This window comes from Pleurodeles waltl, chromosome 9, assembly GCF_031143425.1.
Source record: "Pleurodeles waltl isolate 20211129_DDA chromosome 9, aPleWal1.hap1.20221129, whole genome shotgun sequence".
Classification (NCBI taxonomy): Eukaryota; Metazoa; Chordata; class Amphibia; order Caudata; family Salamandridae; genus Pleurodeles; species Pleurodeles waltl.
In genome coordinates this window covers 1,123,116,394-1,123,139,003 of record NC_090448.1, presented here as the reverse complement: position 1 = coordinate 1,123,139,003, position 22,610 = coordinate 1,123,116,394, and the positions used below count along the sequence as shown (strand labels likewise).

General features: G+C 45.2%; 1 protein-coding gene across 1 annotated transcript in view; it reads right to left on the bottom strand.

Annotated features, from left to right (window-relative positions):
- LOC138260408 (matrix metalloproteinase-18-like) overlaps window positions 1-18,892 on the bottom strand; it is a 112,681-nt gene extending 93,789 nt beyond the window's left edge. The window contains exons 1-2 of the mRNA XM_069208857.1: window positions 18,554-18,892; window positions 16,078-16,225 (exon numbers count right to left, since the gene is read on the bottom strand). Coding sequence (XP_069064958.1) covers window positions 16,078-16,225; window positions 18,554-18,778 — 373 coding nt within the window. The 5' untranslated portion in view covers window positions 18,779-18,892. The remainder of the gene's footprint in view (window positions 1-16,077; window positions 16,226-18,553) is intronic.
- Window positions 18,893-22,610: the final 3,718 nt, after the last annotated feature.

Sequence of the window (22,610 nt, the reverse complement as noted above, 5' to 3'; positions counted from 1 at the left end):
ACTCTACAATGGTTTGTGTGATGTGTGAAATCCCTACCCCCTCTGTTGCATGGAATGGTTCAATAATGTACGAGACCATGCTCAGGGTGCACACACACTCTACCATGGTTTGTGTGATGTGTGAAACCCCTACACCCTCTGTTGCATGTAATGGTTCAATAATGTATAAGATGGGGCCATGCTCAGGGTGCACACACACACTCTACCATGGTTTGTGTGATGTGTGAAATCACTACCCCCTCTGTTGCATGGAATGGTTCAATAATGTACGAGACCATGCTCAGGGTGCACACACACTCTACCATGGTCTGTGTGATGTGTGAAATCCCTATCCCCCTCTGTTGCATGTAATGGTTCAATAATGTATAAGATAAGACCATGCTCCGGGTGCACACACACTCTACCGTGGTCTGTGTGATGTGTGAAATCCCTATCCCCTCTGTTGCATGTAATGGTTCAATAATACTCTACCATGGTCTGTGTGATGTGTGAAATCCCTACCCCCTCTATTGCATGGAATGGTTCAATAATGTGTAAGATGGGACCATGCTCAGGGTGCACACACACTCTGGTCTGTGTGATGTGTAAAAATCCCTATCCCCCTCAGTTGCATGTAATGGTTCAATAATGTATAAGAGGAGACCATGCTCAGGGTGCACACACACTCTTCCATGGTTTGTGTGATGTGTGAAATCTCTGTCCCCCTCTGTTGCATGTAATAGTTCAATAATGTATGAGGAGACCATGCTCAGGGTGCACACACACTCTTCCATGGTTTGTGTGATGTGTGAAACCCCTATCCCCTCTGTTGCATGGAATGGTTCAATATTGTATAAGATGAGACCATGCTCAGGGTGCACACACACACTCTACCATGGTTTGTGTGATGTGTGAAATCCCTACCCCCTCTGTTGCATGGAATGGTTCAATAATGTACGAGACCATGCTCAGGGTGCACACACACTCTACCATGGTTTGTGTGATGTGTGAAACCCCTACACACTCTGTTGCATGTAATGGTTCAATAATGTATAATATGGGGCCATGCTCAGGGTGCACACACACACTCTACCATGGTTTGTGTGATGTGTGAAATCACTACCCCCTCTGTTGCATGGAATGGTTCAATAATGTACGAGACCATGCTCAGGGTGCACACACACTCTACCATGGTCTGTGTGATGTGTGAAATCCCTATCCCCCTCTGTTGCATGTAATGGTTCAATAATGTATAAGATAAGACCATGCTCCGGGTGCACACACACTCTACCATGGTTTGTGTAATGTGTGAAATCCCTATCCCCCTCTGTTGCATGTAATAGTTCAATAATGTATAAGATGGGACCATGCTCAGGGTGCACACACACTCTACCATGGTTTGTGAGATGTGTGAAATCCCTATCCCCTCTGTTGCATGGAATGGTTCAATAATGTATAAGATGGGACCATGCTCAGGGTGCACACACACTCTACCATGGTTTGTGAGATGTGTGAAATCCCTACACCCTCTGTTGCATGTAATGGTTCAATAATGTATAAGATGGGGCCATGCTCAGGGTGCACAGACACACTCTACCATGGTTTGTGTAATGTGTGAAATCCCTATCCCCCTCTGTTGCATGTAATAGTTCAATAATGTATAAGATAAGACCATGCTCCGGGTGCACACACACTCTACCATGGTTTGTGTGATGTGTGAAATCCCTATCCCCCTCTGTTGCATGTATATTTCAATAATGTACGAGACCATGCTCAGGGTGCACACACACTCTACAATGGTTTGTGTGGTGTGTGAAATCCCTATCCCCCTCTGTTGCATGGAATGGTTCAATAATGTATAAGACGGGACCATGCTCAGGGTGCACACACACTCTACTATGGTTTGTGTGATGTGTGAAATCCCTAGCCCCTCTGTTGCATGTAATGGTTCAATAACGTATAAGTTAAGTCCATGCTCCGGGTGCACACGCACTCTACCATGGTTTGTGTGATGTGTGAAATCCCTACCCCCAGTGCTTAATTTGTACTTGTTTACGGTGCTGAGCACCAACACCTATTTTTGAGGGCCGGGGCTTATTCTTCTGTGTCAAGCATTTGGTGCGAGCAAAAGACACATATGGGAAAGACGGAGAAAGGGAAAAATGAAAAAGCATCACAAAGGGAGAAAGTAGAAATCTGCAAGAGTGAGCTGAAGGGGCAGAAAGTGGCTTTAAATGGATTGAAGAGGCCCGAGATGGCATCAGGATTACGCTGCCTCAGTATTCCATTTTCACACATTTAATTGCAGCAGCCGCGTGTTTGAGAGGAGGGCTTTGGGCACCAGCACGTTTTTATTTACAAATTAAGCACTGCTTAACTCTGTTGCATGTAATGATTCAATAATACTCTACCATGGTCTGTGTGATGTGTGAAATCCCTAACCCCTCTGTCACATGTAATGGTCAATAATGTATAAGATCAGACCATGCTCAGGGTGCACACACACTCTACCATGGTTTGTGTGATATGTGACATCCCTATCCCCTCTGTTTCATGGAATGGTTCAATAATGTATAAGATACGACCATGCACAGGGTGCACACACACTCTACCATGGTTTGTGTGATGTGTTTCACATAACTGACACAAAGGTATTAAATACCTATAAGGGAGCCTTCCCCAGGTCTCCTTATCACTAGCTGTTCAGACCAGCTTTTTCTTGGCATTTTATGGGTTATTTAGGATGTCGGAGTTAGTTTCAGGAGCAGTCCAGAACATCATTTAAAGGCACAGATGTGTGGCTCAGACTCAAACTTGTTAAAAATTGATAGATCTAGGACTGACACAAAGAGCAAAGGCCCACTAGAGTATCTGACAGTCACACCAGGGTTTCTGGGTTGCCCATCAGCCCAGTGAGGCATTTTTCTCAGATTGGGCACTATATTTTTCTAAGGGCATTCCTCTGACATGATTTCAATTCATCAGGGTTTGTCAATTAGAACTAGACAAACCAGGGATGTCTTAAAAGGCTTTTAGTTCCACTCCTTTAGGCTAGGGATAGGGATCACCAGCTGCAGGAATGGTGTTGTAGAGAGAGAAGATACATTTGTTGGTAGAGGTCTAATTGCTTTGAGTGTTATGGAGGACCCACCTGATACAGTCAGGAGGCAGAAGACACCCCCACTTAATGTACTTCCTCCTCCATTCCTGCATTTAAGTGACCAGGAGCTCTTCAGATGTATGTTGGTAGGGGACTCTGATTCACAGAGACGCCAAAATACTTCAGAGTTCAGTTTGGAGAGCTTAAGAAGCAAAAGCAGGATTTGAGTAACATTTGCTCAGGACCGGGGGAGGTGGAAGGATGAAGCTAAGCCATATCTGGATTGCTTGGAGAAAGCTTCGCAGCAGGGCATCTACCAGACCATGATAGCCTAAAAATGAATGCAGACGTTAACTACATGTCACTGCTCGATAGGAGGAGATTCTAAGAAGCTTTATTCTCATTGTTGCCTAAATTCCCAGGAAGGTTACCAAAGGTGGCTTTGATGTGGTTCGAAGTCACTTCCCATGCCTTTTGATCCAGATCTGACTTCTGGAAAGAGGTAAGCGAATTCGTTCAAGAATCCAGTCACTTCCTAGAGAAATGTTTAGTCACTCTTCAGTCACCACAGTTTGTCATGGTCTACTGCAGTTGCTGAGTGGCAGGGAACAAAATGTTCTAATTTTTAGAATTTCACAAGTGGTTTAAAAAATATAACAGTAGGAACAACTTCATCTTTCACTGAGAAATATTTCTCAAATAAATTTTCATCAGCAGAATTATTTTATGAATAAAAAGTTTTGCAAGAAAAGCATTTACAAAAACATACTTTTGTGCAGAAATCATCTCCTGCACACAAAGATGGAAGAAGTAAGGAAACAGAGCTTATTGCACAAACTTTGCCAACTTTAAGGGCAAAGTCTGAAGTTTCACTCAGGTGTAAAACAAGTATGTAGTAAGTGCCTCTAATGTTGGACATTTTGCGCACATCACCCCAGTCCTTAACTCATTGAGTTGGCTTTCTCTTCAAGGTAGATTCACTTATAAAATAGCACGCATTGTTCACAAAATCAGCTATGCCAATACTTTTCATTATTTGGAAATAGATGAATGGTTTCTGTTGGATCTTGACATCTCTGCAGCTCTGAGTCCATAATTCTGAATACATTTGCCTTTAACAAAAGATGCACCTTAACCCAACCTTTCATCTGGTGTGCGCCTGAGGTTTGGAATTCCCTCCCTTAAGCCTTTCGCACAACATCTCTGCCCGCTTTCATTAGGAATTAAAACATTTTCTTCTCAATCTGAACTTCATGTCCTACATATCACAGACATGATTGTCCTCAGATCATGGAGCCAGTTATGAACACTCCTTGTTTCTACCCACAGACCGAGTTTGCTTGGTCCTTCGCCATACTGATCGAGATCCCCTTCATCTGAAACCCTCTTTTTCTTTATTTTCAAACTTTTGCAAGATGAGCACATCAGGATGTGCACTGCCATGCAACCTGTTCTACCTAATGAGTGTTGTATCTGTCTTATGCTACTAGACTGCTACATCCACCCAGGGTTTGATGATACCCATCAACAGTCTGACTCCTTCCTTTTATGATGGTTATCCCTTCTGTAATCTACTGCGCCTACTCGCCACCACTCTTAGCTTTACTAGTTCCCTATACCAGTAAAAGGAAGAAATTGAAAACATTTTTTCCGGTGGCCCTGCCTAGGCTCAAACCCGTTAGTTGGTAACCCAGCCAACCTTAACATTTATATCATTCTTCCTACTGTAAGGTAATGACAGTATCCACTGGAGTTAGACTCTCGGTATTTGACAGAGATCCGAAGCAATTTCACCCGTAACTGGTGGGGTTTCAATGTCTTCTCAGGTCTCTAACCGTAAGTGGACTGCTCAGACTTCTTATGAATATCAGGAAGCATTAAGCCTATGATAGGAAAATGGCACCAATCTGTTTGTTTTAAAAGCTAGAAGATATTTGGATTAACAGAATATTTCAGTCTTCCATCCCGCTGTGACTTTTGCAGTATGTTGCAAGAGACCTATATTTGTTTTTTAAGCGGTGGGGTAGTTCAGAGATGTTTCGAAACCAATGTAAATAAATGTATCTTCCACCACTTTAAAGAGACAGCTATCCAGCTGCCACGTTTTTCGAGTTACCAATTCAAAGGGCACTAGGTTTCGATAAGTTAACCTTTGTCCTGTAGACTTGACTTAGGAAGTTAAGTAAACCTTCAAGATCCAGGACAGGTCATTGTGTGGTTGACAAACAAGACAGTGTATCAGAGTTTGCCCTGGAATTGCATCTGGATTCGCTCCTATAATCCTCTCAGAGACGTTTTAAGGCCTGGGCAAAGTGGGCTCTGGGTCAGGGCCCCAGCCTTTCAGGGGACCCCTGATAGAGCCAGCTCTGTTCTGTCCAGAGTCCTGCCCTAATGACCTTGAATAATTCTTAAACAGATTGTTTTAACTACTGTGTTCCTTTCATTTATTTTAATGTGGGTGATGTTTGAGAGTCTATTACAGACAGTTTGCAGAGAAATGTGTTTATGTTTCATGCAACATCCATAAAAAATGTTCTTTTAGGTCAAAGCAGGACCTCAAAGATGAGAAATGGGAGGGGGTCACAGAGATTATTGTGTAATTTAGTGAGTTGCTGCTGTGTTAAATCAATATGTCTGAATATTAGATGTAAACACATTTAGAATTTGGACAGTGTGCCTGTGCACTCTCAGTGACATGACAAACGTGGCATGAAAGAGCGGATATTGGATCATAAATTCAAAGCTGTTCTGAACAGGGGGCTCCAAAATAGGCATGGCCCAGGGCCCCCCAAATCCTTAAGATGTCCCTGAATCCTCTTTCTTCTGACAGGTTGGTTGGAGAGAAAAGGCGGGGATAACAGTGAGCACCCCTTGCATTGTACTACTGTAGGAAAGGTTAAGCATTCATGGAGTGACAATAATCATTTAGTTCACGGATTCTTCTGATTATATTCCTTCCACAACATTGCCCTTTTGCCACCACTATTACTTCTTCAAGTGACAGATGCAGGATATACTGGTGCAAGCAGTTGATTCCTGGAGGAACTCTATGGATCATTTACCTTGGTGACATGTAACCAGTGCATGCCTGTGGGTCACTCTTCTATCGCTTCTAGGTGAAGTCCATAGCTCATACATCACGCTGCCTGTGCAGAATGCCTGACCGGAGGAGTCCCTCTACTGCTCCTGGGTGGACTCAATACAGTATTTACTTTGATGCTTGTAACCAGGGACTTCCTGGTGGTAGCACCTCTGTGGCTCCTTGCAGACTTCACAGATCATCTACTCTAGCAAGAAAATGCTGATTCTGACTGACAAAGGGCCGAACGTGACACATAGGAGTTAGGCATAGGCCACAGCCATTTACTACATTCCTTCTGCTCTTTCCTTTGCAGATTTTATGCCTCTATCCAGTGCATGCCTTTGAACCGTTCCTAGGTAGACTATACAGACCATTAAACATGACCACCTGTAGCCGGTGCATGCATATAAGCTGCTCTTCTATCACTCCTGGATAGAGTCTATAGAACATTAAACATGGCTGTCTGTAACCTGTGCATGCCTATAAGATGCTCTTCTATTACTTCTGGATAGAGTCTATAGAACATTAAACGTGGCTGTCTGTAACCTGTGCATGCCTATAAGATGCTCTTCTATCACTTCTGGATAGAGTCTATAGAACATTAAACGTGGCTGTCTGTAACCTGTGCAGGACTATAGGATACTCTTCTATCGCTCCTGGATAGAATCTATAGAACATTAAATATGGCTGCCTGTAACCAGTGCATGCCTCTGAGCTGCTCTTCCATCACTCCAGGATAAACTCCATAGAACATTAAACGTGGCAGTGTGTAACCAGTGCATACCTCTAGGCTGCACTTCCATTGCTATGGGTAGGCTCTGTAGACCATTAAACATGACTGCCTGTAACAATTGCATGCATCTAAGCTGCTATTCCATCACTTGTTGGCAGACTGTGTAGACCATTGAACATGGCTGTCTGTACCAAGTGCATGTCTTTCAGTCACTGTTCCGTCACACCACTGAAGACTTAGCTGCTCGTCATTGCTCCTTGGTAGGCTCTAAAGACCATTAAACATGGCTGCCTGTAACCAGTGCATGCCTATGGGGTGCTCCTCTGCTGCTCACATCTGCCCAAGAAGCAGCATTTATTTATTTAAAGGATGTAAGAGAAGACTTCACACACACACACCAACCTGTCATTCGATTTCACTCTCAGGGGTGTAGTTTCAGGGAGGATTGTTTGGGGCTGAGGCACCAGCCAAATAAATGTGTTCTTGACTTGGTAGTTGGGTGTGGTGGCCCTGACACGTATCTGCTATGTCTTTGTCTGTTTATCTCTATGTCTGTTTCTCTTGTGTCCTAAGACAGGAATGAAAGACCAAACAGTGACCTTTGATGTAAACGGGAGAGAGACCAGAGGAGACAGAGATGCACTTCTGCTGGCTGAATTTCAAAATGTGAAACCAGATAACCTGAAATCAATACTAGCTTCCCTGTCAAATTGTGATGCTAGGAAAATATTTTATTTCACAGACTCCCTTTTCTTTATTATCACGCATGAGCGCGCTTCAAAATACTTGCGGTGAGGATGAACGCTGTAGAAGGACCTTGTATGTTAGATTCAATAGACTATATTGTTACTCCATCTGTATTAAGAATCTCGCCCCCTGACTTGCCTCTTACTTCACTTTTGGCATTGTCATTGGGTGACTGGCCATAAATGTTTCCACAAATATCACTTTTAATAAATGTCTTGCTATGCAGTGATGTAATCTGATGTACAAAGGTGAAACATTTCTGCATGTTAAAGAAATACACTTTTTTTATTTACAAAATTCAAGAGATTATATCATGTTTTTACATTACGTTTGCTGTACAATATACATGCCGAATGTTTTCATGGCTCAGCTTGTGCACATATTCTTAAAGCCACACCAGACCCATGGTTCACATCAGCTAGCCTTAATAACGTGCTTGAGTGACTTCCTCTACTTGTGACTCTGGTTTAGTACATGGGGTTGTCGGTCACTTGATAAAATGATCAGTAAAAGGTGAGGAGTAGAAACATGGCGCCCTGCCATGTTTCATTGATTTGAAAGCTGTACCATTAAGGTTTCTTGGAGACGAAGAAGAGAGTGGCTGCGAAAATGCGTTGCTAATGCAAATATGTCACCCCAGGGCAGGGACTCCTAGTCGTTGAGTTGTACGTGACCATAGTCCTGAATTCCTAAGGAGAACTCCCAGGTGGGACCCCTTGAATGCTTTCTCTGTTTGGCAGTTTGTTCTGGGGCGCTGAGTTCGTTCTGCTACATCTGTGTCAGTTTTTCTTGTCATTCTCATTTCATTGAGAGGTTTTATCTTGTTCATTTTTTGGCTCAGGATCTTAAATAAAAAACATAGATTGACCGTTTTACCAAAAAAGTAGTAAATCTGCACCTACAGACGTATTCCATGAATTGTTGAAAATTGAATTTACAAACATTGGCAGTAGTAGACTTAGAAAGCTGCAGCAGTCTCACGTGTCCAGGCATACAACTGGCAACCAAACACCCAAAAGGTAACGGGGAGAGTGCTTGCATAGGCTGACCGGTGGTGAATGCTCGGGGTAGCATTTCAACTGATTATTTTTCGCCCATTGTGCCACTGTAGACATAATCCAAATTCAGTACTGACCCTGCTCCCCATGGAAGCTGTGACTCCAAACCTTTGTCACGGGGCGGGGAGGGGTGTGTGTACTGCTAACAAATTCAAACTCCGCTTTATGTGGTACAGACAGTAGCTCATAACAGGTCATGCTAAGTCAAACACACAAACAGAGAGCACGGGTCATGGCCAGAGATTGATTTTCAGCTTGTACATCCAGACCCTACACTATGAGATACGGTCTCAACTCTTGGGCAATCCTCTTCTATTGACATTCTGCCTCCTTTGCTTCTGCGACCGCCTTCGACCCTCACACTCCCCCTCTTTCTATCCTGCTCTTGCGGCTCCCAACTGGGTACTTCAAGCTTTCCAGCACAGTGCTGTTGCGACCCTCGCATCCCCTCCCCTGCCCCCCTATACCAGCTGGAGCTCACGCGTAGGTTGCCAATGGACCAATGTGCTGCTAAGATGGGTTCCACTAACAAGTATAATAATTCTTTATTGGTCTCTCAGATCTGGATGAACACGGACAAAAACTTATAAATAACTCTAAGTGAATACCACAGTGGAGTGGACAAGCGAGGGTGAAGGATGGAGAGAAGAGTGAAAAAAATTCTGGGAGTAAGGGTGGATAGATCAACTGAAGGAGGACAATAAGACTGAATAGGTGAACAGATGGATGGAAGGGTGAATGGATGGTTGTAAGAATGAAGGCAAGGACTGGAAAAAGGATAGAAGATGGCCTAATGGATGGATTGAAAGGTGAAGAGATGACGGGTGGGTGGGTGAAAGAAACTTTTCTAAGGAGTGTTGGGCTTACTCTCTTCACTTGCTTGTTGCAATTAGAAGTGGAGTTCAAAGTGGGTGGATATTTTAACAGGAGTTCTGGGAGCTCTAGTTATTTTATGTCGCATTAACGCATGCAAAATGACTACAAGTGTTTCGAGAAACATGTTTTCCTGGTTGAATCTGTCAGTTCAGGCAGGAGAAGAAATAAGGTGAATTTGCATGCGGCTCATCTCTGTCTCTAGTGGCAAAGTGGGAGAAAAATGGTGGACTGGAATGTGGCCCCAGCAATCACCAGTGGCTGAAATTGATTTAAGCATTATTTTAATCTCTCCGTTGTTTGTTGCACTAGATGCGATGTGTGAAGCATATGCCCAGATGTGGAACTATCCAACAGACCTCAAGATATGCTTTGCTGACAAGGCCTGATTAGGATGAAACTGGTATGGAGCAGTGCTTAATTTGAGCCGGTGTTTGCCGGTGGGGGGGGGGGGGGGGGGGGTGGGGAACCAGCACTTATTTTTGGGGGCCTGCACTGATGTTTCTACATCAGGCATTTACTACGAGCAAAAAATACAAATGGGTAAGACGGAGGAAGAGAAGGACGAAAAGGCGTCACAAAGGGAGAAAGCAGAAAGCTGCAAGAGTGAGTCGAAGAGGCAGGCAGTGGCTGTAAATGGATTTAAGAGGCCTGAGACAGCTTCAAGAATATGCTGCCTCAGTACATTGTGTTGCACATTTAATTGCAGCAGCTGCGTGTTTCAGAGAGCAGCTTTGGGCACCAGCACATTTTTATTTACAAATTAAGCACTGGTATGGAGTTACCTATGTTCGTGCCTGGAAGGGACCTGGCCTAGCCTTCCGGATTGGCTGTTCCTAATGGAGCAGAACCAAAACCGATTTGCAAATGGCAGGCCTCTGTCTAGAGAGGCACAGTGGGCAAAACATGACGAACTGAAATGCAGCTCCGAGTCATCACCACTGGCTGAAAATAACTGAAGCATTCTTTCCAGCACCTTAAAGTTTGTTGCACTAGGCACTCTATTTTCGTTTTTGGATATTACACCTGATGGCACTGGAAAAAGGGTAATCTGCTCCACTCGAGCAGTGCATGTTTGAGGCAGATGGTGTACTTAACATGACATTTCTGCTGCAGGCCAATAAATCTGCTCCCTGGGCTCCCACAGGGGAACAAATGGCTGAATCCTTGGGTTAAGTAAATTAGGCCTTGGCAAGCATTTCCCTTTACATTTTGGCACATCTTTATTCTTTTTATATTCTGTTCAGAGTTTCGTAAGTGAAAAGTATTAGAAATATAAACCACACCATTAATAAAGATTAAAAACATTGAATTCAATGTACAATTTTGATATACCTTAAGATCTGTGTTTGCTTTTCCTTTTGTGTTTTTAAATGTTTTTTTTCATTTCTTTTTTTAAACAATACTGTAAAGACAAACACAGGCAAAGCTAAAAGCTCAGTACTTGCACTATAAAGGTGAGACTTATTGGATTTGCAAATTGTTGTTAATAAATATAGCTCTGGCCTGCTGCCTCCTCCGTCTTCAACTTTAGTTACAGCACTGTACAGCAAAAATCATAAATCTACTCCCTGCCCTCCTCAAGTAGTGTGGAGAAGGGAAGTTATGCAATATTAAGATAAATAGAGAAGAAATAGTTTTCAGAAGTTTGCAATCAGAAGAAAATAAAACATTTATTCAAAATGGTGGTCAGCTAGCTGCATGAATGATGGTGTTACTGGAATGCTTTCACATCACTTTCAGTAGCGCATATATCATCTGCACTGCACCACTCTAGTCTTCTCTGCATGCATGTGTGAGACATTGGTCACTGGGAGGGGAGACGTGAGGGGGAAACCGTACTCAACCAGCAACCACAATCCGTGTCAGAGTGAGGCACGAGCAAACCTCAAACTAACCTGCGCTCAACCCCCTGGTAACTTCGCACAGGGCAGTCAGGCTTAGGCTAGAGGCAATGTGTAAAGAATTTATTTATGCAGCACTTCGAACAGTAATAAAATACAAGCACAACACAATACCAATCCCACACCAATTTAGAAAAATAGAGCAAAATTTAATAAATAATTTGACACCAAAAATCTAATCAGTAGTACCATAGTTATGATTTTTTTTATAAAGATTTTAGTGAAAATAGCAACATAAAGACCAAAGTGGCACTCGCGGCTATCTAGTCATGTGAGACCGTGAGAAAGTCACAAGTTCAGGCCCACCGCAATGGAGCCTAGGTCAGATGTAGAGACCAGTTCGGTCCTACTGAAAAGTTACCTTCTCAGACCAGCACAAAAAATCCTGCTCGCAGTGGAGAGGGCTGTGAGGATCAGGGAAGTGTGGCAGACAGTCATCAAAGCAGTGCGAAGAGCAGGCCAGACGTCGCAGACAGTTGTTGCTGCAGTGGCAGCTCCTCCGTTGAGGCGGAGGAGCATCCCCCACTGCTCTCTGCAGTGAAAACATGAAAAATAAAAGCAGGTCAAAGGCAGGGTTAGGCGGCCCATCCTGAGGGACAACAGCTGCAGCAGGGGGAGGAGTGGTGGGCACTGCTGCAAGTGCATGTCAGTTTGGCCGGCCACCCTAGGAATGCCAAACCTACATGCTCACTTAGATCTTTCCACCCGAGCTGTGGTGCACAGGTGGGTGGAGACAAAGTACACACTCCCAGGCTCTAACTAAGCATCACAACAGGCTGCTCAGGCCAATCACAGTGCTGCTGTTAGGATGGTAAAAAGTATTACCAGCATGAGAGTAGCATCTGGAGTGGCGTAGGGGACTGGGAGTCGAGAGAAGAGGTGCAGAAGAGCGCCGAGGCGGTGGCCATCAGCTAAGTGCTTTTTTATTTAAGTTTTTGTATTTTTCTCCCCCTGTGCTGCCCCCTTTTTCTCCTGCGCTGCCTCACTACTTTTGTTTCACAGTGGCCGCCATTGTGTTGCTGTAGCGCTAATATCCTGTTGTTGCTGAAAACCATCAGACAGGAGCTTCATGGTGGTGATCCCTGCGAGTGGGCAATGCTGTACCGTGAAGGGTTAAGTTGACAGAACGTCTCATTGGCAAGCAATGCGAGAGACAAGGTTTTCATAGCAAAGGCCCATTCATAGTCACAAAGAGCCCCAAAACTTCAATTCAGCTCCACTGAGGTCACTCCAAGGGTCCAGGACTTGAGGGGCACCACTTGGGGGTCGGAAGCTTGGTCCAACTTGGATCTGGGTGCTTTTTCAAGTGGTTGGGAGCCTGTTATGTCCATGTGGCTCTGAACAGGAGTCTGCAACCTTGGAGTCACTACAGAGTCCTGGGTTCATTTGCAGTTCCAATCCCTCTGTCTCAGGCAGGAAAGCAGCAAGGCAGCAATCAAGCAAAGCAGCAGTCCAGCAAGGCAGCAGTCCAGCAGGGCATCAGTCCAGCAGAGTGGCAGGCCTTTCAGCAGCACAGCAGTCCTTCTTCCTGTTACTATCGCCACAGTTCCATAAGTGTACTGAAGAGTTGGGGTCTGAGGTCCAGCATTAATACCAGGTGCCCACTTTGAAGTGGAGGAAGCTTTTAGAGGTTTCCATACCCCTGATGTGTCAAGCATCACCTTCCTCCCTGCTCTGGCCCAAGCTTGTCTAGAGTCACAATAGACAAGTGACAAGCCCTTTGTGAGAGTGCTCAGGCAGATCCTTTGCGATGAGCAAGTGTGGTAGGTGACAGTTTCTCTCTCTCATTAACACAGAGTGGCCCATCCTGCCAAAAACATATCTTCCCTTTGTCTTATTAGCTGGAAGCAATACACAAAGACCAACTGTCAGCTACACATAGTCATGTGACACAGTGACAGGATGCAGGCACCAAGTGGCTAAGAAAAGAAAATGCCAACTTTCTAGAAGTGGCATTTTCAAAACTGTAATTTAAAATCTGACTTTAGCCCAAGAGAGGGTTTTTACTACAATTTCAAAGACACCAAACATGAACGGATTACCTGGTCCCATTTGGAATTTATGGCTTATTACAGGTAATAAGGTAACTCCAATGTTATACTATGGGAGAGGTAGGCCTTGCAGTAATGAAAACTAATCTAAGACTTTTTCACTACCAGGACATATCATTTAGAAGTACATGTTCAACTTTTGAAATACACCGCACCCCACCCTCTGGGCTGTCCAGGGGCTACCCTGGGGCTGACTTTTGTGTATTAAAAAGCAAGGTTAAGGCCTGGGAAAAGGTTTATTTTGCCAGAACCAGATCAAAATGGCAATTTACAATTGCACATACTGGCTGCAATGGCAGGTCTGACATGTTTAATGGGCTACTTAGGTGGGTGACACAATCAGGGCTGAAGGCCCACTATTAGCATTTCATTTACAGGCCTGGGTACACAGAGAGCACCACTTTACTAGAGACTTACAAGTAAATGAAATATGCCAGTTTGGTATAAGTCAATTTGATCATGTTTAGAATCCTAAAGCCAGCAAAAACAAAATCAGAAAACAAGAGGTTTGAAGGCACAAAGTTATGGGAAAACCACTCCAAGGATGGCAGGTGTAGCACACTGGCTCGGAACACATGACAGGGAAGAGCCACTCCCTGAAGGTCATCTCTGAGTATCAAGCAGTTCAGCATCTCAGCAAAGCCTGTGTTGTGAAGCAGACAGACCCTGCACGGGCAGGGTCTAGAATGGTGAATTACAAGAGTGTGCATCATGAATGAGGGAGTAATACTACTTAACTGTGGTGTACCTGCCACCCAGCCGGGAATGGACTGGTACCTTCCTTGCTTTATCTGCATTTTAGGGTGAATTGAGCTGCCTGTTTTAGTTCAGTTTTTTTGTACGTAAATAAATACGAGTTATGAACTCTGACCCACACTCACCCCACCACCCACACCAAGAACCTCATCTCAGAATACTTCAAGGAACTCCACTGCCTCCCAATACACAAAGAATCCCATTTCAAAAGTCTCACTCGCACACCTTCAAAACATTACATAATAGGGCATTGATCCACCCTACCTCAATAGCCGATTCTCTTTCCACAAACTATCTAGACACCTCCACTTGGCCTGACTCTTACTTGCACACATTCCATGCATATGGAAAGTCATATTTGGAGGTAGAACCTTGTCCTACATTACTCCTAAAGCCTGGAATGATCTGACGCTACACATCAGAGATGATTCTTTAATCCTTGAGTTCTGCAAGAAGCTGAAGGCCTGGCTCTTTGAATAGATCCTCACACCAACCCTAGGCTAGGCTTGAATTTCACCTGCTTCACAGCCAGGATATCCACCCAGGTGCACTCAGTGCTTAATTTGTACTTGTTGTTTCCGGTGCGGAGCACCGACACTTATTTCTGAGTGCCGGCGCTTAGTTTTCTGACTCAAGCATTTACTGCGAGCAAAGACACGTGGGAAAGAAGGAGAAAGAGAAAAACGAAAAAGCGTCAGAAAGGGGAAAAGCAGGAAGCTGCAGGAGTGAGCTGAAGGGGCGGGGAGTGGCTGTAAATGGATTGAAGAGGCCCGAGATTGCTTCAGGATTATGCTGCCTCAGTATTATGGGCTTGCACTTTTAATTGCAGCAGCCGCATGTTTAAGAGAAGAGCTTTGAGCACCGGCACCTTTCTATTTACAAATTAAGCACTGAGTGCACTTTACAAATACACATAAGATAACATGACGTGATTCTGAACTATGCCAATAGAGGTTTGAACTATACTACATGATTGTCTATATATTACTGAACGCGAGCGAGCCAACAATGGCTTTGAAGTTGCTGAGTAAGCTCTGAACATGGTCTCAGGCTCGACCATTCTTCTATTAATAGTGAGTTGGAAAATGCATCTTCTGTTAAGACCCTATTATAGCCTTAGAACCCGCCGTAGCGGGCTCTACCGGCTATTAAAGGCCCGCTCCCGCGTTAAATGCCCGAGCCGAAGGCGAGGGCAATTAACAAGGGAAAGGGCCTTTAATAGCCAGTAGAGCACGCTACGGCGGGTTCTAAGGCCATTAGAACATTCTGCCACACAGGGCAGAATGTTCTATTAAAAAAAAAAATGTTCACGGAGCCCGAGGGGATTAAAATCCCCTCGGGCTCCGTGAGGCTTTGTTCACAGCTGTTGCAGTGAACAAAGCGAACATTGAAATGTTGGCGCTGTGGGCTTTTACCGGCCAGTAAAAGCCCGCAGCACTCCATTGTTTTCAATGGAGCTAGCAACATTCCAATATTCTAATGGTGGTTTAGAAATCATTACCGTGGTTACCTTTTTGCAGCCAGAGCACACCAGCCAACTGTTGTGGTATGGGTACTTTGGTCAGGTCCACCCACCCCACAAAGAGTGGATACTCACTCATGACATAATGCAATGGAGGTCAGACGCAGAATTGGGGGGCACGTACCTCTGTCCTGGTTAGCTCATCCATTTCCACTTATGACCTTGCACTGCTTATTAGTCTGGGAAGGGCAATTATGAAAACGTTTGATGTGGGGGTGGGCTGCCCCTTTCACAAATATCCCAATCAGAATAAAACAAAAGTAACTGATTACCTGTAACTTTTAATCCGTTCTGCCTTTGGAACCATTCCAGGCCGCTGATGACCTCCTCCGGAAACTCGTCTTCGGTGATGAAGGTTTTGTTTGGAATGACGTATTCCTCATCGGTTTCTTGGAGGTATCCAAACTCAGTGAGGTAGTTCTAAATGGAAAAGTTTAAAAGTGTTGAGCTCTTTATTTGTATCGGGTGTTGCCTTTTAACAATGTGTGTTTCAGATCCTTAAGGGCGTAAAGCCCAAATTGTGGTGACTTCCACATTCACCCACAATAGACGATGGGCTGACGCCCTGCTAATCCAGGCAAAGGGGGCCTGTCTAGGACAAACGCATGCAAAAAACTCCCTCAGGTCCTGATGCAAAGCTAGGTTACTACCGCTGAGATGCCCTTGCACCAGTGCTGCAATGAAGGAGGAACCCACCAGATCCCCGATGCGGTAGTTATTATTCAGCTGGATCGGGGATATGTCTGGCTCCAGTGAAGTAGCTGAATTAGTCCTGGTGTAATTCAGCAACACTGGGACACAGTTCAGCAGCGCCTGCATGTTGTCTGCTTTCTGTGTGCAGCAGCAGTTTGAAAGCGGTGAGATGGAAGGGGTTTTGTTTTCTCTTCCAGTTTGGACCCAAAACAAAGGGTGTATTTAAAGAGCCATCAGCCCTCCTTTTGTTTGAGTAGGATGCTGCCTGGAAGCTATGTGATGTGCAGGCTTACACCTAGATGCCTATACAATGGAGTAACAAGGGCACTGTTATCACTTCACAAGCACTTAAACTACGATCTGGAGGCTTTTGACTTTGTGCAACCCATTAAGTGATAACCATGCACTGTAAGAATGTCGGGTGTATCAATTCGTACTTGCTAGTTTGTTTTTATTTAACACTTTTACAGCGCTACTCATCCCAGTGTAAGGTGACAGAGCACTTTACATCACACGCCCACACGGGCAAAAAATGATACACAAAATGTGAATTATGTTATATAAAACAAAGATTGTTAAAGATGTAGGAGCCCTACATTGTATTTACTGGTAGGGATTATATGCTAAAATTGTATATCTGGGAGAAACACAAAGTCAGGATTTAAAACGTAACACGGTGCTCTGGGTTTCCTTTATTACTCCTACCCCCTACCCCTCCCCCCCCCCCCAAATACATTTTAGCAGCCTTATATTATCAGATGAGGAAAAAAAACAATAAGGCTGTAAACCCAAGTCTTGCAGTTTGCATGCAGGCCCATGACACAGGTTCGTAGCTCACTGTGCTGTATTAGAAGGTTTGCAATTTATGGACTGCAAGTAATCAAAAGATATCTGTGTCAAAAAGAGTGAACCACTAACCTACTTACAAAATACAATAATCTGTCATCGGCATATTACCCAAAGTGCTTTGCGGGGGACACATTCATCCTCGATGCCACTTTATGAGTCAAGGATGTTGCTAAACAAAACCCAGATCTCTCCAGCAAGTGCTTTGACCACCAGAGCTATCTTGCCATTATTGCTGAGCACATAAAGCTCTCTGCAGCAGGTGTTTTAGCCGCAGAAGATATTTTAAAATGCAAACTTTGCAACCCTTTAAGCCACAACACATTTTCTGTCTCCCTGGTGCTAATAGTTTCTTTGAGACAGAATTAAAAAATAATCATAATAATAAATGTATAAACTGACTGCCAGGCTGATTTTCATGACTCTGCCCCTTGTGACTCAACCCCCTTTGTGTTCCTCATCTTGACCCCCAAATTATGGACTCCCAGAGTAAAGGTTTTCCAATTCCAGCACTGCCTTGCACCCTTGGGGAAAGTCTCCGAGTGGCGCAATTGTGTATTTCTTGACGGGCCTGACCTATCACCGTAAGCAATCGTTTCTAATAATCTTATGTTTACATGTTGATGACTGCTTCAGTATTGCAGCTCGCGGGATACCTGCCATTGATGTTACCTAACTCTGTGATAGGCTCAACCAGCTCACCAGAATTTGGAGTGTGACCAGGTGGTGGCTAAGAGTCCTCTGCAGCAGGCTCATTAACCCACCAAGCTAACTGCTGTGACAGATTAGGTGCTGGTAACGAGAGATGGCATTAGAGTTTGACAAAATCCAAAGATATTTGATTGGAAGTTTGGGCTCTCGTTTTGTTCACATTCTGGTTCAAAACTTACACCTTTTCTTCTGTGTATCTCCTAAAATATGAATTTTACCTGGACCATTTCCACGGAATAGTAAGGGCTTGAGAATTGATCATGGGTAGATCTGTTAAAAGTTGCCTTTTATCATTTAGTGTTGCCACATCGCTGATTGGCATTCATCCCGGACTTTTGTGTTACTAACTATTACTATCGGGTACCGTCGGCCGTTTAAGCCCATTAAAGACCCCTCAGAAGTACAACTCCCAGAATTCTTTGGGAGGTCAAGTGAAAGCCCAGGACTGGAAACCTTGCGTTCTCAGGACGCGGAGCTTTGGGTTACAACCACACTTACCACGATCATTTGAAATTCGCCGTTTGTAACCCCCTGGGAGGCTGGTGGTTTTGGCCCCCGGGGCTGTAGTCCGGCCCGGACATTGACCTCCTGCGCCGAATCCACCTGCTGGTCCGAGTAATCCTCCGCACCCGCTCCATCCGCCACCGGCCTCGACGAAGCCAACGGGAAGGCGATAAAGAGAGCCAAGCACAGCGCCCCGAGGCGAACACCGCCTGCCTCCATGCCCACTGCGGCCAGAACTGCACGCGCTGACCCCGGGGCCCCTTATCTAGGGCCCTGGCCACCAGCTCGGCTACACATTAAACCTGCGCAAACACAGCGATGACCCTTTCAGGAGATGCGCAATCTCCGCCGACCTTCACCCCTGGAACAGAATGTAAAGATTTCATCTCCTCCCGCCGCTGCTGAGGGGTGCCGGCGAGGGGCACGAGTAGCCCCACTGGTAGCTGCAAGTCTATATTGTATTTGTTATAAAACAGAGGGTTTTTAGCAGTGCAGCTAGGTCATGCAGCCAAGGAATACCTCTGTCATAGCAGGGGCATAGCTTGGTCAGTAAGATTGGGGGTGGGGTGGGGGGAGCTTCAGATTTTCTAACAATATAATGTTAAAATACATTACTATCAATGATAATCATTAGTACTTCAGTCAGGGTCGCCAGCAGTAAAGCAACAAGCGTTGGCAAAGTCAGTGGGTCATGCCTTTGGGACCTATTGGCTTTAGCAATTGTTTTTGGCAGGGCTGTACAGCACCACAACCTTCACTGTGCAGCATCTTTAAACATTTAAAAAAAAAAAAAAAAAACACTTTGACAAAGCCAATATGTGGCACATGGGTGAGACCTATTGGGAAAATAGCAAGACTGGTCCTCATAGTACTGACGTAGAAGGGTGAAAATGCTTGCTAGATCTGCCATGTTCAAAGCTATGTTCTGTAGGCTGAATGCATATTTCAGCAACAAATGCATTCACCCACTGAGTTATCCTCAAGTCACACTAGCATTCACTTGAGTTGGAGCAATTGGCATTGTAAATTTATAACTGAACTTCCTTTTGCCACATTAATTTTTCAACCCTGCCACATAGTTGCCCTGCATATTATTAAAGGACTAGAAGGCCTACTGACTATTGTTTCAAACAAGGCTCTTAAACATGAACTACTTCCAGTTGCAAAACAAACCTTCCAGCCAAAAGAAAGAATACAAATAGATTGAACAGTGGGATGGGTTATTATTTTGGGGGTCCCCACTAAGCTAGTGTCGGGACACAGAGATGATCTAGACAGAAAGAGCACGTTGTGGTGAACACATTTTGATGGTGGTCCCATTGTCTTAGGACCACCGTAGGCTGAGTTATGAGCAAAAATGTTTTGTAAAAGGAATGCCCTGCAAAGCATTATGGGGTGAGTTTCAGAGTGCCCTGAACATTGTAGTATGTTGACTGTAATGCTCCGAACAGCCCCATGGAGAACACCACAATAAAAATAGCATTTCTAAGTAACATGGTCATGTAACCATATAATTAGCCGCTATAGGGCATAACCACATGAAAACAGAATGGCAGAAAATAATGCAGTGCAACCATATTATTAGCCCCTAGAAAACCATAGTGCACTACACATTTTCAAGGCTAGCAGGCCTACTATAATGATATTATAAACAAGATCCTTAAAACACTATTTACTCTTAGCTGTATAACAAGAGTTTCAGCCATGAGAGAACTTAAAAAGATGCTGAATGGTAGGAGGGGTTATTATTTTGGGGTCCTCACTAACCTAGTGTGGAGACCCAGAGTTGACTTAGACGGAAAGAGTGTAATGCTGAAGGTTCTGGTTGTAGTCCCTCTGACCCAGGACCACAGCAGGCAGAGTTCTGGGCAAACATGTTTTGAAAAAAGAATGCCCTGCAAAGCATATGGGGCGAGTTTCCGAGTGCTGGAAATATTGTAGTATCTTGACTGTAATGCTTAGAACAGCCTCTAGAGGACACTACAAAAAATAGCATTTCTAAGAAACATAAGCCCTCATTAAGACATTGGCGTTAAAAACCGAATACCGCCGCGTTGACTGCTACCAACATATTGCCTCGGAGGCGAACACCCCTCTGCCAGATTATGACACACACACAAAACCGACACAAAGCAGCCACAACCACAAATCCGCCAGACCCACTGAACGTGATAAACTGTCAGTACCACCACCCATACCGTTATGCTACCAAAACAACGCCCTCCAAATAATGACCCACCAATCACCACAGCGGACATTCAACTGTGGTAAAACTTTGGCAGTGTACACCGCCGCGGCAGATATGGCCACTCAAAAACAAAACAAGGCAACATTGGCCAGAACCAGAAACCCACACCTGACACAAATACACACACCCCACACACCCACCAACAGCACTATAAACACCCACCCACAATCCTTTGCAAACACAAGAAGACCGCTACACTCTGCCACGCCAATCCCAGAGACAACTGCACACACATATCACAGCTACTCATTCATTTGTCACACACTCCACCACTTCACACATCACCCTCTGCATAACATACTCCACACAACACACATGTCCCCACAAAGGCAACCCCGGTTCACTGATGAGGAGTTGCGGTTCATGGTGGAGGAAATAGTCAGGGCAGAGCCACAGCTGTTTGGAGCACAGGTGCAGCAGATATCCAGGAAGATGGCGCTATGGCGGAGAATCGTGGACAGGGTGAATGCCGTGGGACTCAAGGGACGACATAAGGAAGAGGTGGAACGACCTACGGGGGAAGGTGCGGTCTATTGCAGCAAGGCACCAGTTCACCATCAGGAGGACTGGCGGTGGAACCCCACCTCTCCCCCACAGCTGACAGCAAGGGAGGAGCAAGTCTTGACAATACTGCATCCTGAGGGACTCACTGGATTAGCTGAAGGACTAGTCACTGGTGAGTCTACATTTACTACCTATCACCCCCTCATACCTGTATTCCACCACGACCCCTCAACCCTGACTCCCATCACCCCATTCCATTCCACACAGTGCACCACCCCAATTACCAAACCTAAATACCAAGCCTTGCATGCTATTCCCACTGCATGCACACCCCTTCCAGCTCTGCATGCGCACCCACAACCAATGCATTCACAACATGTAGAACTACCAATCCCACAAACCATCACCATACACAACCAAAGTTGGGACGGCAACAGCAATAACATTGGTAAAGCTAGTAATGCAGAATATGTCACAGACATGTAGCATAATACATCACTTACATCCCCACAGGTGCCCCAGCCAATGTCAGCAGCAAGGAGGTGCCATGGCTACCCAGTCCCCCACCAGAAGATGCCCCCAGTGATGACAGCAACTCAGGAGCTCTGGATCAACTCCCTGGCTCATCTGGCTACCCCATCCCACAGCCAGTCCACTACAGAGCCCCCCCACTCAGAATCTAGCACCACAGCAGCTAGAAAACACCCCCACCCCTCTGTCTCCAGGACACGTTGATCAGTAGTGTGTCCACCTGTACAGGGACCCGAGTCCATACCACACAGGCAAGACAATGAGGGTCCTGGTGTCAGTGAGAGTGGGCACACAGTTCAGATGACAGAAGCACAGGGGGCCAGGGACACTCATAGGACAGCTGTGCACCAGGGGGAGGACAGGCCCAGGGAACCAACTGCCCAGGAGGCACTCACAAATGTCCTGGGGGCATACTAACAATCCCAAGACAGGATAGGTCAGGTGATCAACATCATGCAGGAGTACCAGCGGCTGCAGGGGGTACACCACCAGGAGATCATGCAGCAGTTGCAGGGCATAAATGCCAACATGGCCTCCATTGTAGGGGTGCTGGGTGACATGGCCAACACCATGCGGGAGGACAGAGCACACCAGTGGGCCACTTTTACTAGCCACTCCACCCAGCAGCCATCAACAACTGCTGCAGCTGGTAGACAGGAGGCCCTGCAGAGGACCCGCAGGCCACCAGCACCACTTTTCCTGCGGAAGGTGAACCACCCCACAAACATTCCCTGCGACCCAGACAGACACCAAAGACAGTTGCCAAGA